Genomic DNA, 18,477 nt, shown 5'->3' with positions numbered 1-18,477 from the left:
GAAACCAGCTACGAGAAAAGGAACATGTCACAGGAGCCACACAGGATTCTGGCCACAGCATCATTCACTTCAATATTTACAGATTTTAACTTCTCGGGGAAAAAACCAAATAAACAGCCCCCCACCTTTCTTTTACTCTTCTATTGCTGAAATCTCTTGCCACAAATCTACAAGACTACAGTAATGTCACTTTCCCACATTCCAACAAGAGAGTGATAAAATATAATTTGCTATTCAACTCTGTTTTTTTATCCTTTTCCTGTTTTCTGGGTCTTACTTCTCTGACACATTCTGCACTTGGCAATTCAAGCATAAAGTGCCAAGACATCCCCTGCACGTTTGATGGGGTTTGTTGCACTCTAGAAGAGCTTGCCAGGCACATCTTGGAATTTTGCTCCATACTAACAACGACCTGCCAAGGAATATTCAGTGTCAAGGGCTGGATTCTGTTCCTGGGGAAATCAAAATTAACCTTGGTTCCCTTTGAGATTGAGGAAGTCAGGAGACTCTGGTATTTTGAAGACAGTGTAAAAAATAATATCCATCAAGAGCCTATGGGTTGAAAAGGTCAGATTTCTCCCACCAAAACGGACTGGGAAAACCCTTGACAGTGAAGAACAGAAAACACACATGCCCCTGCACATACTGCCACGTTGCTCATGAAAACCCCCCTCATTTCCATCAGGGTGGGAGACAGGCTGCTCTAGTTTCACACAAGCCATGGAGAAAGCTTGCACTGTCTCTCCTGCTGGCTCCCACCCAGGAGGACATGTACAGGCACACAACACAGGGAGGTTGTGACACCAGAAACTGTGTGTTTGTATGTGCTGGGGGGGTGGTCCCTCTTTTAGATTCCCTCCATAACTCTCTACTTTGAAGCCACTCCTGTGATTCTTGTTTCTTTCCCTGATCAATTAAACACGCTGTCTTTGAGAAGCCAGAGAATTTCCATGGACAAAGACCACATCTATTACTGACACATACCCTGTTTAAACAATCTCAAAGCCTAGCCAGGATTTGTCTCTATTGTCTCCCAAGTTCAGTAGTTTTGAAATTTATGCAGAAAATAGAATTTCCTCCTAAATTAGCCTACCCAATAGCCTTCCAAAACACTGCAGTGATGCTGCTGCAAGGTGACATTTCTTGGAGCAGCACTGTAATACCATAGCATTCCCAAGGGAGGGATTGCACTGTTGCCTACAGCAATCTTGCCATAGATTTTCAGCAGTATAATCTAACCTAAAAGAAGCATCTGAATAAAGATAAGAATGACAAATGTGTCCAGTTGAAAAACAGAAAACACACATTTTATATTAGCTTAGAACTGTGGACATCATTGCCTGGCTGAACTCAGTGTTTGAAGCAATTCCCTGATTATTAAAACAAAAGAAAAAACAATCCCTGACAATTCCCTAGTGGGTTCTAGTCCTTTCTACATGGAAGGCCAGACAGAGACCTCAGAGTATTCAAGAAAGGTCATCTTCAGCACCAGCAGATATTGAGGTCAACTGCTCAGCTATTATTTATGTCCATACCTCTCAGAGCAGTAAAATAGCTGTCACCACCTGGCTGGATTGCAGCTCTGCAGAGGGCAGTTATCAAAACCTAAACATCAATCTGTTAGAACTTACACACCACTCTGTTCTCATAGCAAACAAACATGACTTTTCTAATTCTCCTCCAAATGTCTCACTTCCAGAAAATTTAAACCTTTATGCACCTAAGATGAGTATTCAATATATTTTACCCTATTCTTTGAGTCTTTGCTGCAGGTCTTGTACAGGGGAGAAAACAAACAAACCAACACCACACCTTTCTTTTACTCTTTTATGGTTGAAAAGACATGGAAAAGATCTCTCACCACAAGCCTACAAGAGCACAGCAGCTCAGCAGTAGCACTACTCGTATTTCATCACACACCAACAGTGTGAAACATGGGAAGCAAATGGAAAACAACATTTTTGGAGCTGGACTGATGTCAAGAATTACCTTTCAAAACCATCTGCTGGTTTTTTTAAAACTTGCCACATGAAAAAACAACAACTTTGAGTCAATTACAAACACTCCTGTAGGTTCATTAGCTCCTGCAGACTTAAATTTTCCAGGGTGCCAATTGCTATAAAGCAAAAGCGCTCAGCACTTCTTAGGAAGACACAGAAAGAATAATTTGCTCAAGAGTTCTTTGTAAAGCAGGAAGGGACAATTCCTACTGTCAGACCTCTCTGGGCAAAGAAAAGAGGTTGAAAGGAGGCATCATGTCAGGAAAACCAAGCTGAGATGCTGAGAGCTTCCACGGCATGCATTTTCTGTATCACATCCCTCTTTCCACATGCTGTTAGGTATTAGGATACCCATATATATCCTAGTTTGTGTTTATAAAGACTCAAAGTTAATGTGAGAGAAGTAGTAAATGTGGAATTATTCCCTGTCTGCTTCTTGAGGAACAGCTAAACCAGCCCTACTGTTCCTGTTAAAGGTAGCTTAGACGGGAGACAGAGACAGTTGGTCCATCAGCTCTCTTTTCAACTTAGGTTTCAGACTAAAATTTGAAAAGCCTGAAAAAAATATTTTCTCAGTGTATTTCATGACAGGATAGCTCAGCCAAAGCCCATGAATGTAACTGCATTACTTGTTTGTTTGAGGAAGCTTGCCATGTTCCAAATCACCTCCACATCATCAATATTTTCAGTGCCAGCGGCTGCTCTGCTGAATTGTGTAGAGGAAAACAATCCTTCCTGGCAGGGAATGGGAATGAAACAGCACAACAACACCTCTGTTAAGAGAGATGACTTCCAAAAGTGTCCCAAGAAGAGCTGACTAGGACAGCAGTTCCAGGGAAGGAGGAAGGTGGAAAGGACAGAAGCTGACGAGAGCTCAGTAGATCGATACAGTCAGACTGATGTTTTGTCAGAAGAGTGTAAAAAGCTTCTTTCACATTTCACAAGGGGATTTATCACTGTAATTCCTCTGTTTTCAGCAGCTTTCCCCCTGTGTCCAAACACCCTGCCTGAATGCACTTTGTTCCAAGTTACTCTCTGCTGGGAGCTAAGTGAACACCATCTATGCTGAGACAGGCAGTGCCCGAGCTCCTGGAAAACAAACAGCCCTGTGGCATAGCCCCTATGTTATTCTATCCATTACTTATTAGCAGTGATTACATTAATTGCTGTATCTGTAAGCATCTAAGAGAGGCTGACAGCACCTGTGCTGAGGGGGTGGCTTGGTGGGAAAGGCCCAGGAAGGAGCAAACCCCCCTGTGTCCCTGCTCTGACTGCACCATTGCAGAAAGGCTTTGGCCAGGCTACATTCTGTTCTTACTTTGTGTTTCTCTGTTTCCCCACCCAACTTCACACAAATTCTTACAAAGGTTATGTACAGACTTGTACAAAATGGAGACTGACACTGGCTCTTGGAGGGTTTCCCAGAGCAAGTTTAACAGAGATTATATAATACATTACATCTGTGTTGGTTGGTTGGGGTTTTTTTATTTTTAATATAGATGTTATTACACTACCAGTTTGTCCTTCCTAGCTTAACCCTCCAACCACCCTTTCAAAACAGTTCATGATGATCTGCAGAGATTAAAACCCCGAGGTTATGATGTGAGTTTTGTTTCCAGCCCTCACTTAAGACAGGACAAGTGTGTTACAACTGGAGGGGCTCAGCAAGTCACAACCACCATTATTTTCCTTCCACACCCACACTCTACTATCAAAGTCATGGAGGGGGGGGGGTTAATTGATGGAACAGTGGAATTTTAGAGCTAACACACAACTTTACTTCTATATCCTACTTTTAAATCAGAAGACTCAAGGTAGTCTGCACAGCTTGGCCTCAACTTCTGTGGCTGTGACCCTTCCTCCCAAGACAATCCAGCAGGATAAATCCAGCTTAAAATCATAGGGCACTTATTAAGGATATTGAGTATTCTCAAAAAATAGAGAATCAGGATAAGCCACATCCTAATAGAACTGACTGCAAGATATAAAGCCCACCTTTGTGCAAAGCTGTCTCCAAGATGCTCTTCCTGTTATTGCTGCTGTGGGTTTTCCTTCTTCTCCATCTCTTTGTTTTTCTTGTGGAGTTTAGAAATCCCCACTTCTCCTCAAATTTTTATTCCCCCAACTTTTCCTCTTCTCATTGAAAAAAGGGGCAGAATTCCCCTCCTTTCTCTTGATATCATTACTGGACCCTAAATTTCTGAAAAAATCACAAGAGGAAGATCTGTGTCTTACCTTTTTTGGTTCTGAAGCAACCTCTGCCCCTTTCTATGTACCTCAAGTGTCTGAAAGAGTCAAGCTCCAGAAACACACCTGCTACTCCAGTGCTGATGGGGTTAATGAGATCAAAGCCAGACTCCACTTTGTGCTTAGCAGTGAGACACTTCCTACCACAGGCTAGGGTGACTGCAGCCCTCCTTCAGCTCACCTAAATCAGCATCAAAATAACACAAATCAGCCCCTTCTCTGATTAGAATCAGTATTACCACTTTCTGTCTCCTTCCAACTCCATCAACCCCCACACATTTCCACAAAAATCAGTCAGTGATGAATTCCAGGGTAACTTTTCTAATTCACATGTTTATTTTCAAGCGTTTTCCCCATCTATCTCCTCTCCCACCCTCCCCTTGCTGTCCTTAATCAGTAAGGGCTTCATCTGCTCCAAAGCCAGCTCTTACCTCGTCACCCAGCAGACAAAATGATCCCAAAATTCAGCTCCCCAACAGCCCAGTAGGTAAAGAACAGCTCTCCCAACATCTTCTCTTAAAGTCTCCCAGCCAGCCAGTGCAGGAAGGGGCCTAACAAAGCTGTATGCAGCCAATTGTGTTATCAGGGCACTTGGCACTACCAGCTGATCCTTGATTACTATTCATCCCTCGGGAAAATAAAACACCCCTTTGTAGTAAAAGTGTAACCGGTTACTATGAGGCATTACACATTAACAAAAGCAGCTTTTTACCAAAATCACAGATGATGAAAGCCTGGAAGTGGAATCAGACCAAGGTAACTGGTTGTTTCTGAATGTTTCAGATAGAAAGCTGACAGTTTAACCAAGATTTTCACAGTGCTAAGAAGAAAGCGGTGGGCGAGTTGTGTCACGTATTTGTACATAGAGTCGTAGTGGCTTGTGTAAAACAAATTTTAAGGATAAAATTGTAGCAACCTCTGTGGTGCAGCATCCTACATATGCTACTGCCTGCACTGCAGCAACCTCAGTTTTCACAGGGTCTTGAATATTTTTAACAGCTCTTTTTATCATTTTTGTGCTTTTCCTGAAATCCACACAGACACTTCTGATATGCTTTCAGATTTTCCTTTTTTTTTTTTTAACTGAAGAGTACAAATCATTAAAGAGCACAGCTATCTGAAAGGCAGACTTTTCACTAGGCAGAAGGCTTGGTGGAATAATCCCTACTTAGGTGGTGAGGAAGCATTCCAGAATATTAAAGGATTTGTTTGTTTGCTAATCTACTTAAGCACCCACAGGCTTTAACACCCACAACTTGTGTGCTTTAGGGATCTCTCATGTCCATGGCCACTCTCACTGCCACAGCTCTGCATTAAAGCTGCAGATTCAGACTGCAAGCTGCTCATGGGACACCTGGAAACAGCTGCATGGCTTTGGTCCACCCACCCCCAAATCCTGCTCCACATTCCTGTATTTTAGGTGCAGTAGCCATGCACAGGTCACTCTGCTTCTCACGTCCTGTGCTCCTGCATCCCAGCCACCCAACTCTGGGACAGGACAGCAATCCAAGCACCAGGAGCCCCCTCACAGGCCCTGCAAAGGAGGCTGTGGGAGCAAGTTGCACACCCTCAGCTTGGGGAGAACTCGCTGACAGGGAGGCAGGGTAGCTTTAAAGGCATTAAGTAGAGCAGGCTTGGTGTAAGCAGCTGCCCCTGTGTGAAATCCGAAGCTCTTGCCAGCGGTGTGGAGGAAAGACATGACCTCATTATTCCACAGCCCAGATAATCCATTCCTGGATAAAGTGAGAGCTGACAAGTGTTTCACCTTGAATGTTATCAAAGCCCTTTCCACACTTGGCTGATGGCAGAGCCATTTTACCAAACAGGGCTGTGAAAACTCCTCAGTGTTAGCAAAAGAGATTAAAAAAATCCCTGGGGTGCATGGTTAATGCCACACACACACACAGGTGTGAGAGGAAGAGACCAGCAGCATTTCCATAACCATTTAGGCAAACAGGATATATTTGCACAAGTTGATAAAATATTTTTCTCAATATATGAAGGAATTGCTGCTCTCAATTTCTTCCATCTACCTCAAGGTAAATGTTCTCTAGGTAAGTGTTGAGGGCCTCTTCTGACATCAGCTGCCTCATCAGCACCTCCAGAAAGGTAGTTCACTTCTCAGCTGGGATAAATCACTGTCTGGATTACCTTCTTGTATCTTCCCAGTGGTTGCCAAGTGTGATTCCACGCCCCTAATCTTTTAGTCAGAGGAACCCAAGCTTTAATGTCATGGATTTTACACAGGCACATGCAGACAACACTTTTGTTGGAAGGGTATCACAGAATCATTTAGGTTGGAAATGAACCATTAAGATCATCCAGTCCAACTGCTGGACCCACAATCAGTTTGAGCAATGGCTAGTCCAAGGGGAAGGAATGTCATCTGGTTGCCATTGCCTTCTCTCCCAACACCTGTGCTCTCGCTGGAGTCCTGCCATGCAAACACAGAGAGGGGCTCTCCCCCCTCATCCCTCCTGTCCTTGGCAGGCCAGTTAACAGAGAAAACACACATCTCCTTCTCTGTCAGAGCTCTGGAGCTGTTGGATTTAAGTCTGTATGGAAGAATGACCCCATTTAAAATGTTTAACACAGAACGCGTAAAGCCCTGGTGAAAACGCTCCATGAAGTTTCCAGCAGAGGAGGTTAATAAATGAACAGGTAGCACTTGCAGAAGGAGCAGACACAAACCCCAAGATCAGGAGGAGGTTTCAGCTGAAATATTTGTCTTCCTGATGCTGGCCTGCCAAATGGGCAAAACATGCCCAGCCAGAGCAGCAATTCTGCCTCTTGCACCTACTACATTGGAAAAGCTCCCTATTGAACTGCACACATTAATGTCACCTCTGGTATTGTCTCCCACGTCAAGGGAAAAAAAAACATCAGCAAAAGATTTTGGGGTTCCTAGGAGATAAAAATTATTGCAATTCACTGCAACTGTAGCAACAATATTAAATACAAATACAATGTAAAACTGATTTTCCAAATGTAACTCTGCCCCCAGTGCAAACCACTTGCCATGCCCCAGACTGCATCAGCACAGGAGTAATCCCAAGGCTCAGGAGTGTGAATGGAAGCACAGCTGGTTTCATCCCAACTCTGGGATCACAGGAAGCAAGGCAAGTTCTTTGTGCCTGCTTTTTACTAATTCTTTCAGGGCCTTTTACCAAGGTTATACCTTCTAGTGGGTGACTCTTCATCTTTGAGGTCCAATTCCTCCCAAATTCTAGCACTACATACTAGGATACCACAATCCCTGGACACCAGCATTTCTAGTGCTGGCAATTCTGTTTCACCCATACATCAGCTGCTTTCTCTGGCAGAGCCAGAAAGAACCAAAGCCCTTCAGGGTCAGGCTCCTCACAGCCCTGACTGCAATAAGCAGAGACAGTTCTCCTGCCCACCAACCTGTGTCCATCACTGAACTTCATCTTCCTGGGCACTACAGGACAAAACACCACATCTGACTTCCACTCTTCCCCTCTCCACACTCTTATCAGCAGAATCAGACTACTGATTCACTAGGAAACATCACTCCAAGCCTTCCATGGATACTCAGTTCCTGGAGCGTTGTTTGGCATGTGTCCAGCTTCCAGAGGGGAGTCACCACACTTTGACATTCAAAATGAGTAAAGCTGAAAGGAAAGAGCCAGGATACAGAATCCACAAAAATCTGCTTTAAGGACATAATATTTGAAAGGGCTGATTTCAAATCTAAAGTCTAAATTCAATGATCTTTTGGAATAACCACCTTTGAAATAAATGATCTTTATTTTGTCTCTGATGTTGGCCCTTGCACCTGAGCTTGCTAAAAGTTATATTCTACTCTCATCTAGAGGCTGCAGGAAAATTATCCACAATAAACCTAATTCCTTCTTCTAGGATTAAGAATTGTATATCATGCTTGCAGTGAAAATCTGTTTTATGCATTAGGTAGAACACAGGACTGAAGTTTTTTTCAAGTTAAGTGAAGACAATTTTGCATTTTGATCATAAATATTCTCCTGGTCATTTCTGGCAAAACTGTCAAAAGACATTTTATACCATTTTGCAAGAGATTGTTATTGGAGGAAAAAAGGTAATTTAGATTTTGTATTTAAACAAAGCGTGCCTGAAACGTTGAGAAGTTGATTTAATGTTAACAATTCTGCGACTCAAGCAGTATTTGGGCCAAAATCCAGCTCCAAAAGATAATAGCAGGCAGGAAAAAGACTGTGTTTCTCAAAAATTCAAAGAAGTAAGTAAGCCTAGGAATCTAAGCAGTTAATGAGAGGATGGGATAGACATATTCTTCTCAGATGCCTTCTCTGTTGAAATTCACTGAGCCTCAATCCTTTAATTAAAATTAAATCTCATGGAAACACAACAACAAAACCCAGCAGAAGAGAGAGTGCCTCTATCTTTGAGCTGCTCTGCAGCACAGAGGTGTTCAGGCTTTTATGGGCTCACACTGCAAGAGAACTGAGAGGGTGCCAAGGCACGAGGTGTTCAGCAAAACACGTTGTGAGGAGTCAGCTCTGAATCAAAACTTGCTCCTGTAAATGACAGGAGATGCTCCTGGAGTGCTCTGTCCTACAGTGCCCTCATCAGTAAGTTCCAACGAGAGGCTCAGGGTGCAAGAGCTCTCAGCAAGCTGCATTATGAAAGGGCTACACTGCCCCTGTGTTTCCATCAAAACCAAATTTTCCAGAATTCTGATACCCATGTTTCAATTTGCTCATCCACAGTAGCAGTGATCTTTCTTTAGGAAAGAGACAGGGGATCATCATACTGGCAAAGTTTTCCAAACAGAATTTTCTGGAAGCAACAGACACCTCATGGTGACTTCACAAATTTGTCATTGTTTATTTTTTTTAAGAATATCTTACTTTTTTAAAAAATCAAATGCCACAAACCCAAGGATAAAAAGGGGAGAGCTTCCTACACTTAAAATCACTTCTGGCATACGGGTGTGTACCCAGAGATTTGGTGCCCTGTGGATAAATGTGGCACCATACAGGTACAAGGATAAATGTTTGCAGGGATGGGATGCTTCCCAAGGCACAAACAGCAGACATAGGCCAGCATTCTCTCCTAGTGTCCTGAAATTCGATGTGCAAAATTTCCCTCTGATGGCAGCAGGGTTCCACAAAGGGACAGGGCAGCCAGCTCCCACCTGCCTCTCTTGTAGTTTCTCAGTTCACATTCACTCCTTGGTGCATGTTCCCAATAAACTGAGCACTTTTCAAGGAATGGCCATCTAGTTTTAACACTCATCTGGAGAAGCACGTAGTGTTATTTTTAGGCTACAAAATCACAAACAGAATTCATTACTGGAAGTGAAAACTGCAGTCTCTCTTTCCTCCCTTCAAGAGCACACACTGGAGTGAAGTGCCAGGGGATAAAGGTATGGCATTTAATTTCTGGAAACCTCAAAAATTTAATGGTTATGATGAATGGTTCACATCCTGAGCTCTGAGCTGGAGTACGTTGAATTTGGAAAAGAAGGATAAAGTAGTTTCAGATGCAGTCTTGATCCCCAAGGCAACTCTTCCAGTTTATAATTTTCTTAATTCCCTTTGTCCGCTGGAATACTAAAGAGTCAAACGATGAAAAAAAGAAAAAAACCTCATACACATCAGCTGAACTAAGTAAAGGACCCCCTTCTCCTCATCCTCTAAACCTTTACAGCAATAATAAAATTAAATGCAAATTACAGCAACAATAGGTTAGAATGAGAGTAATAAAAAAAGCTGTCGTTTTAAAATAGTAGATTTCTGTTTAAAAGCTACAAAATGTGTACAGTTTGGAACTAAGTAAAGAGAGAAAAACCATAATCAAGGTGAAGAAATTACCTTTCTGTTGAAGTTTGTGTTGGTTTTGGTTTATCTTTCCCTCAACTGCTTATGTCTGGACTAGAAAAGCTCAGCCTTTCTGTTGTGGGGAAAAAAACTGAATATTAGTTTGCTTAACTGCATTTCATCCTGAGTGCAAGAGCAGAGAGCCCACAAGGACCTGTCATCGTTTCAACAGACGATATAACAAAGAAACAACCTGAGGAGATTTTATCTGTCCCTGAAGTATTTTGTGGTCATTTATAACAGTTTTTGCAAGGAGGTTTTCTCATCCATTAATTAGGGTTCATTCTGGATTTTAAGCAGCCAGCTTTAAATAATCTACTTTATCAACATTCCTATTTATTTTGATGGAAACAAACATGAACAACAAGAATCTTTTGCTGACACCTGGCAGTGAGTTCAGGTCAGTGAAGGGCTGGACAGTTTTTCAAGGTGCCTACCTGCCAGCATGTCTAAAAAGGAGCTAGTGAAGACTAAAGATAAATGTTTGGCTGTAATCAATCGGGATGCCTTTATCTCAGAAAGCCTCTTTGGCAGCTTTGCTGGAGATCATAAGTCAAAAAATTCACAATAATTTGTAATGAGGCTGCTCACTGGGATCAATCTGTGGTTGAGGCAGGAACAAATCAAGGCAATAATAGCATTTGTTGCTTCTCTCTTTAGGGCCACAAATCCACCAAATTTCAGAATTTTGGGGCTTTTTGATACATGGATAAACTGACTTAAACCAGAAATCTGACTACCCCTAAAAGGCAGGTTATATCACTAAAATGGTAAAATCTAAAGTTTAGGACAATCCCTATGACACGCAAAACTTCCACAGGAACTTTTATTACAGCAATTCCACATTCAGTTAACTCCAGACACTCCACTCGCTCACAGTACAAAACTCTTTGGCTTCTGACAGCTTCACAAAGGAAATGTGCCATTCACACAGTGAATGGGGAACGTATTAATTTGCCTTTCAGAGCGCGTGCAGTCCACTTTGCTGCTGGTAATCTGCATAAAACTGGATTAACGAGTCGGGAATCCTCGGGCTCACGACTGTCAGCGCGCTCCGGAAGTGCCGGCCCGCGATAGATTTGGCATGGATGTCTTCCTGAAGAGCTAGGAGGGCTGCTTCCCTGCACACTGCTGTTATCTGCAAAGAAACAACAAAAAAACAACCACACAGCATTATTATTATTGTTGTTGTTGTTATTATTATTGTTATTAACCCTACTTGAAGAAAGAGAACCCAAGAACATCAAATCACTCCAAATGCCAAATAATCACAAGTAGAGTTTTCCCAACTTTTTAATTTTTTTAAAATAAATGAGGTTGTGGGCAATTAGGACATTCAAAAAACAGGATGTAGCTTGAACTTTAAACCACAGTACATTAAATTTCACATTACAGCATGCTGCAAATTAACTTGCTAATCATATTACCTTGTGTTAAACTCCCCACAACACCTGATAAATTCAAATCCCAACCACCGGCGATACAATTTCCATCCCTAAAGTGCAAGAGCAGATATTCCCAGGCTCTGCGGGCACTTTTCTTTCCCAGCCTTGCACTGGGAAAGAAATAAAAACAATTAATTCCAAAAGGAGGCTCGGAGGAGAGGGGTGTGTGGAAGGGGAGGAAGGTTAAGGTCTCATACCCTGCAATGTGTTTTTAAGCTCTCTGGACTTCAGACAGCGGAAACAGACTGATGCCAGTGTCACTCTAAAGACACATTACTGTGGTGAAAGGAGCTTGTGGAATGAAAAGAGATATTGTGATTTCCAGTGCAACAGGGAAAACAGTGATTGATATTGACTGCTCCCTTATATCTGTAAATGAAAGAGCCAACTGAAACACATTTGTCCGGCTATTCAGCATATTTTCTCTGTTTGTTCACTTACTGAAAGGAGTTCCCTCGCTTATGCTCTGCTAATGGTTGCCAAAGCCGTTTAGTAGCTTTTTAGGGGATTTAGCAGCATGTTTAGGAAGCTTTCACAAGAAAACATGCATGGATTTAGATGGCTTTGTCAAGTTACAACAATATTACTATTAGTTCTGTGCTGCTCTAATGAGCACCAAAGCTAAACACTGCTGTTCCGCATTTTAATGCTTTTCAGGACTTCAGAGACAGCTGAACGTGGAAGTGCAGCTGAGATTTAGTGCACCAGCTTCTTGTGGAGATCAGTAATTCATCACCCAGAAAGTTAACAGAGAGGCCCTGGTCTTTTTCTGTGCAAGTTTTTCTCTAAGCAGACATTGTGACTGCGTCCCCATCTCGAACAGGAATATTAAGCTACTTAAAGAAAAAAACTTGCACCAGATCAAACACCCCTTGCACTGACCCCAGAATTCTTCCACAAGGGAAAGACTGGTGATGGAAAAACAGATCCCAAGCATTCTGGACTCAGAGCCTGTGTTGGCCTTTGAAAGAGGGGTCCATTTCCCCTTGATAAATACTCCAGTAAGGCCACAAAATGAAGAGACTCTCTGGAAGTTTTTACAGGCATTATTAAAAAATCCCCAAATGCAGCCCAGCAGGATTTGACCGCCCTATTCTTCTCACAGAGACCATCATCTATTCACAGCATGAAATGCTGAAGCAGGCTGTCACTGACAAGGTGTTCACTTGTCAGCAGCTGGTTAAGTGAAGGAGAAGCTGAAGGAGACACTGTCAAGCTGGCACATCCCAAACTGAAGGAACACCACTGCCAATCCTATTTCTTCCTGTTTCATTTGTACATGGATACACTCAGGAGGAATTCACCCATAGGCTGATAGCTCTGATGAGGCTTTCACCTGTTCTCTATGCTCTGCCAACACTATCCTCCTTTGGAGGTGAGTGATGACAACTCACCTCCAAAGGATTTTTTTTGTTTTAATTTTATTCTTAAATACTGAACCATAAGTTCTGTGATAGCTGAAAATCACTAGACATAAGGAAGCACCAGAAAACTCATAATTTTTGGCTTCTTAAAAGCATTTCAGCTGCTTTTAAGGGACAAGGAAGGCATACATTTAAGGCATAAATTATTGTTCTCCCTTTTCCTGGCTGCACTCAGAATTTTTGTGGACTAAATCTTTTCTATATTACTGAGTAATAAACAGCAGGCGTTACAGCACAGTGTTGAAAATGCAGGCCCTTGTGTCTGGTCACAGAGTCACAGGGACTTGTTTCCATTCCTTGGCTAACCCAGGGGATCAGGTTTCTGAGGTAAGAGATTCAACAAGGCAAGTTTGATTATTTTGCTTTGTTCAGTATGCAAACTTAAAAAAAAAAAGCCCTCACAAGCATTCTCACTAGCTGATAAAGCTAAATCACTCATGGAAAGCAAACACAAGTAGTGGTGTAGCCACAGTGAGAGGAGGGTGAATTCATCTGCTGAATTCAGACCTTATTGGCCTAAGGTCACTGGTCTGTCATGGAGACTCCTTGTCACAGCCACATTAGGACATTTCTTACCAGATGGAGCAACAGAAGGGCATTTCTGTGGATTGAGGAAAAAAGGGAAGGCCACAAAAGAGGCTGTAACTGACAGCAGAGGAAGGAGACCCTTTGCAGCAAGACATGGATTTTTTCCAGGCTTAGCAGCACTCCAAACCCAGAAGCTGCATCCACACCACCAGCTTTGAAACCCTGCAACAGGTCTATTCCCAATGAACTTCTCCTGTGACTTTCTTAAATCACTTCTTCTTTTGGCCTCTACAAGATCAAGATCGCCCTGTATCAAGTGCCACAGTCCAATCATCCTTATATAATAAAGCACTTTTGTTTGTATTAAACCTGGCAATTTCAGCAAGTCCTCCTATTCCCTATGTTATGAGAATGGTGATTCATCTGCTCTTCCCTGCTCACTTTCCCTGTACCATAGATGATTTTACAGAGCTTTATCTCCTTCCCTCCCCGTCAATTCTTTGCCAGCTGAAGAGTCCTCAATGACTCAGACCTTGCTCCTGCCCAACCTGCCCATTCTTCCTCCCACCTGCCATTGCTGCCTTGGCCAGTTCTGCCCTGAGCTCTCACTGCTGAGTGCCTGAAGCTGTGCAGGGCACAGAGGGGGCTGTACCAGGCCCACAGCTCTGTCCCTGGGCTGCTTGCAGTTCCTTTCTTATCACTGTATTTGTGCTGAGAGGATTTTTGTCAGAACATTACTCACGCTGCCTCCAGCATCTCTTCCCAAGTAACAGTACCTAATTTAGGCCAAATTATTTGTGAATTTGAAGCTTGGGTGATATTATTTTTTCTCCATTGCATTTAGTAGGATGAACAGCATCTGCCTACCTCAATAAATGAATGCTAAGAACCAGCATTACCTACCTGCAAGGCAATTCTTAATGAGTTTCAAATAAAAATACTTAAGGGATCATAATTTTAACCTTTTCAGTACACAAAAAAAGGACAAATAAAAGTGCAGTCTTTTGGATCTCTGTGTGTTATGAGGAACAGGAATAACATCCTAGTCCTGTTCCAAAGGCAAAAATACATCTCACTGTGTGGAGGGACAAAATAGATATTTTGTGACTGCATCTGAATCCAGAGTGGCTTTCAGCACCCACTCTAGGGCAGTAATGAAGGCATGAAGTGATTGTCAGAGACAGCAGTGATTAAACAGCAACACACCAGGCAATCAAGCTGTACCTACTGTAACTACATGGGTTACTACTGCTACTGCAGCAGTAAAGAGGCAGCCAGGTGAGATAAAAAGCTGTTGAATCTAAGAGTACCACAATATCCCCTAGATGGCTATTATTAGTATCATTATCAAAGAAAGTTTACCAAACAGAATTCTCATTTCAAATGGAGTCAGAGCAATTTACTGACCAATGCATTCATCTGCTGTCTACAGTCATCTCTTACCATGGGAATACTTTTGAATTCATGCATAAAAACCCAGTGCAGTGCTTTTTTGAAGGATGGATTTATTATCTCAGGAATGATCTTTAAGATCAGAAAATAAACAATTAATTTAGAATTCTGCTTCAAAGTGCAAAAGGCACCAGAATCAAGCTTTCCGGGGAGGAAAGGAGAATTAAAATCTGCTGACTGAGCCACACACACAGAGGTCAGTAAGAAACAAAGCCACACACCAGCCCAGAGCCATGCTACAAACAACGAAGAGCCCCCCAGCAGGAAAGGATTTACACCTAGTCGTTCTCTCCTGCCCTAGCAACAATAAAATGCCCGGTGCCAGTTACTGTTCCAGCATGACCAGCACTGAGCCCGACCCATCTTTCCCCAGAAACCAATAGTTACACCACTGGCTGCTTCAGCTGGGCCAATTCTCCCCCATTCTGGCATTAAGCACCAACTCTGTCCAGCCGACTCGAAGTCCTTTTCAGCTTCTTTGTATTTAAAGTGCTCTAAATAGCTTTAAAGAACCTTAAAAAAAAAAAAAAAAAAAAAAGCTCTTCTGTGTTAAAGCCTTAGGTATTTTCAAGAAAGTGGTTTTGTTAGGGCCGAGTGTGCTGGGAACACCTGTGAATGTCGGGTTTAATTGGGCTGCAGCTGGTGTCGATTGTGTGCGCCGTAACTGGCAGCCACTGCCGGGCCCTACATTGTGTTTCATTTTCCTTTTTCCTTCCTTTTTAACTCGCTCCTCCACCCCGCCAGTTAAAGTTGTAAGGGATTGTGTGTGAGAGAGGGATTAGGAGCCTGGAAACAAGAATAGTGCCCTGCGGGTTGTGAATAGCACAAATTGGGGCTCTTCCTGGCGGAGCAGTACCTGCGAGGCTGAGCGCCCGCCGGGCACCTCAAAGGGAGCCGGGACCAGGTCTGGGGACTCGCCTTTCCCGCTCAGCCAGGGAGGGATAAAAGCTTCACACACAGCATTTGAAAAGGACATGAATAACCCCCGGGTCTCGACATCTGTGTCTCACTCGGGCGAATTCCTGCCCTACCCCTGTGCCAGGAGCTGCCCTGTGAGAGCAAAAGACTTATCCCCACTAAACAGGGATAGCTGGAAAGCTCTCAGGACCCACCTGAGACTAAGGGAAAAGGTGGGCATGGATGCCTTTCCAAAGCGAGAAGCTGCTCCGTAGACAGAGAGGAGATGGGAGAAGTTGCTGACTGTACTCTTAAAATCCACATAAATAATTCAACGTGGCTCCAGCAGCGCACAACTTCCCACAAGGGATTTGTAGGGGGCTCAAAGCAGTGCTGGGCAGAGATGTAAAAATACCTCGAGGTTTGTGCCACCCCCAGCAGGTCACTCCTGCTCAGTGTGGGACGCCACGGCCCCGCTTTCCCCCCTCTCCTTTGTGCAGGCACCACCCGCTGCCGGCTGCGGGCTCCCGCCCGGCTCTTGTGCTGGCTCCGGTGCTAAGCTGGCCCTTTCATTCACCGATTCAATGCAGCAGACCATCAGAAAACTAATCCAGAAATAAAATAAAAAGAGCCTTAGCTTGCTGCTGGGGTATTGAGATGGGCTCAGGGGGGATTCGACAAGTCGGCATGGGAGGAGTGGGGAGCACAGCAAGTGGGACGAGTTATGCTCCAGGAGCTGCTGGGGAGACCTGCCCTAGATGAAAATGCTATTTTAAGATGTCACAAATACAATTTTTTCTTTAAAATGGGATAAACTGAGAGGGTCTTAGCTGCTTTTGATGTGTTTCAGAAAGGCTTAAATGTAGTACTTCTCTTGTGTTTCACCTTCCCTTGTTTTATGTATAAACCAAGGAAAGACAAGAAATGAGCTTTTTTCTCTTGTCTGCTCAGACAAATTGTTACAGATTGCTAAAAATCTTGTTCTGTATAGAGGAAAAAGTTTCCAGTACTATGGAACTATTGAACACCTTGTGGTAAATTTTGACCAGTGTTTGAAAGACAAAGAATCACCCTGTATGTGCATCTCCTCATTCTACTCAGTTCTATGATCTGTGTGGATTTAAATGGGATGGATCACAGAATCCAAGGTTTGGGTTGGAAGGGACCTTTAAAGATTACCTAGTTCTAACCCCTCTGCCATGGGCAGGGAACCTTCCACTAAATCAGGCTGCTCAGAACTTGGCTTTGAGCACTTCCATGGATGGGGTATCCACAAAATGATACAATTATACATTTGGGCATTTTGCAAAGGGTGAATAATCTGTTTTAACCAGAAAATGATGATGTGTATTAGCATCATGCTTTTCAGACAGTATCCATTCACTCCTCAGACTCATGTACTGAACTATGGGACCTATGCAGTGGATGTGCTTAGGATATTACTGTTGCTCCCTAAAATTTTCCCAGCTCAAGTGTCCCAGCAAGGCCCTCACAGGCTGCACAAGGGCCTCAGTGAGACAGAGGCGTCCTTGATCTCTAAGCATCAATGTTGTAAACTGTCATTAGTTTTCCTCAAGTTAAAGCACTTACATCTCTACAGGTCTGTATTTAGGAACATTGCCTTGGAGTGGGTGAGTTCCTACCCTCGGCAATGACAGTCTACAATTAGATATTACTTTTCATAAAAATATAGACTTCTTTCTCCCTTGTTTATTAAAGAGACATTCATTATGAGCAGACATTGGACTGCCTACTTTAAAGCAGGTCTGTACTGATGAGGCAGCATCTTTGCAATTTTTAAATGTAAAGGACAGCTATTACTTTTTGAGCAACCTGGTCTAGTGGAAAGTGTCCCTGGCCATGGCAAGGGGGTGGAATGAGATTATCTTTAAAGTCCATTCCATCCCAAACCATAAACCCAGGATTATGTGTATCCTGTGTCTCTGAGAGCAAATGATCTCTGCTATTACCGATTCCTTTAATGAGAAATTGTTAAGCACATGTAATTGAATAAAACCAGCTGCTTTAATGATGTCTGTAAGTGAGCTTAGTTCAGAGCAGTCTGCACAACTTAATGTACCATTTGCTTATTTGTGTAATTTTGTGGCTTAATGTACAGGTGACCACGTGTGTGGGTGTCCACAGCTTACCTGAGGTTGCTGCACAGGGACACAAAGCTGTCCTGCTGCCTGAGTACATCTGATTTGACCAGGATGGGGGTTCCCCATGAAAGGTTCACCCTTTCCATGGTGGCCACAGCAAAGACCAAGTCCTCCTGCTCTCTCATCATCTCAGCCAAGCTTCAGAATCAGCTGAAGGTGAACCAAGAGCTGAGCCAGACAACTGGCCAGCTGCACATGTGGGACAATCATAGCAACAATTAATGAGGCAGAGTGACCCCAAAATGCTGCCTTTAATTGCTCTTCCAGTACCAGAAACTGGGCAGGGGCTGTTCCCGGGCAGCAGACAGCATCACATGTATCAGTAGCTCCTGCTATTCTATAAAGCTCACACACGCCCAGGGAAGGGAAAGATGAGGTATGTAGCCAAAATTAGCTGTATGTATCATAACTCCAGCACATGATGACAGCTAAGGGGAATAAAGCAGAGCTCTCAGTGGTACATGCTAAGTGTCATCACACAT

At 43.2% G+C, this 18,477-nt stretch overlaps 1 protein-coding gene across 1 annotated transcript in view; it reads right to left on the bottom strand.

Annotated features, from left to right (window-relative positions):
- Positions 1–10,899: 10,899 nt before the first annotated feature.
- AFG2A (AAA ATPase AFG2A) overlaps positions 10,900–18,477 on the bottom strand; it is a 161,546-nt gene continuing 153,968 nt past the window's right edge. Inside the window, 1 exon segment of the mRNA XM_077176741.1 lies at positions 10,900–11,225. Within this exon segment, the coding sequence (XP_077032856.1) occupies positions 11,049–11,225 (177 nt within the window). The 3' untranslated portion in view covers positions 10,900–11,048.

This window comes from Agelaius phoeniceus, chromosome 4 (genome assembly GCF_051311805.1).
Source record: "Agelaius phoeniceus isolate bAgePho1 chromosome 4, bAgePho1.hap1, whole genome shotgun sequence".
Lineage (NCBI taxonomy): Eukaryota > Metazoa > Chordata > Aves > Passeriformes > Icteridae > Agelaius > Agelaius phoeniceus.
Note: the sequence above shows the minus strand (reverse complement) of the source record. Positions and strands in the feature narration are given on the sequence as shown.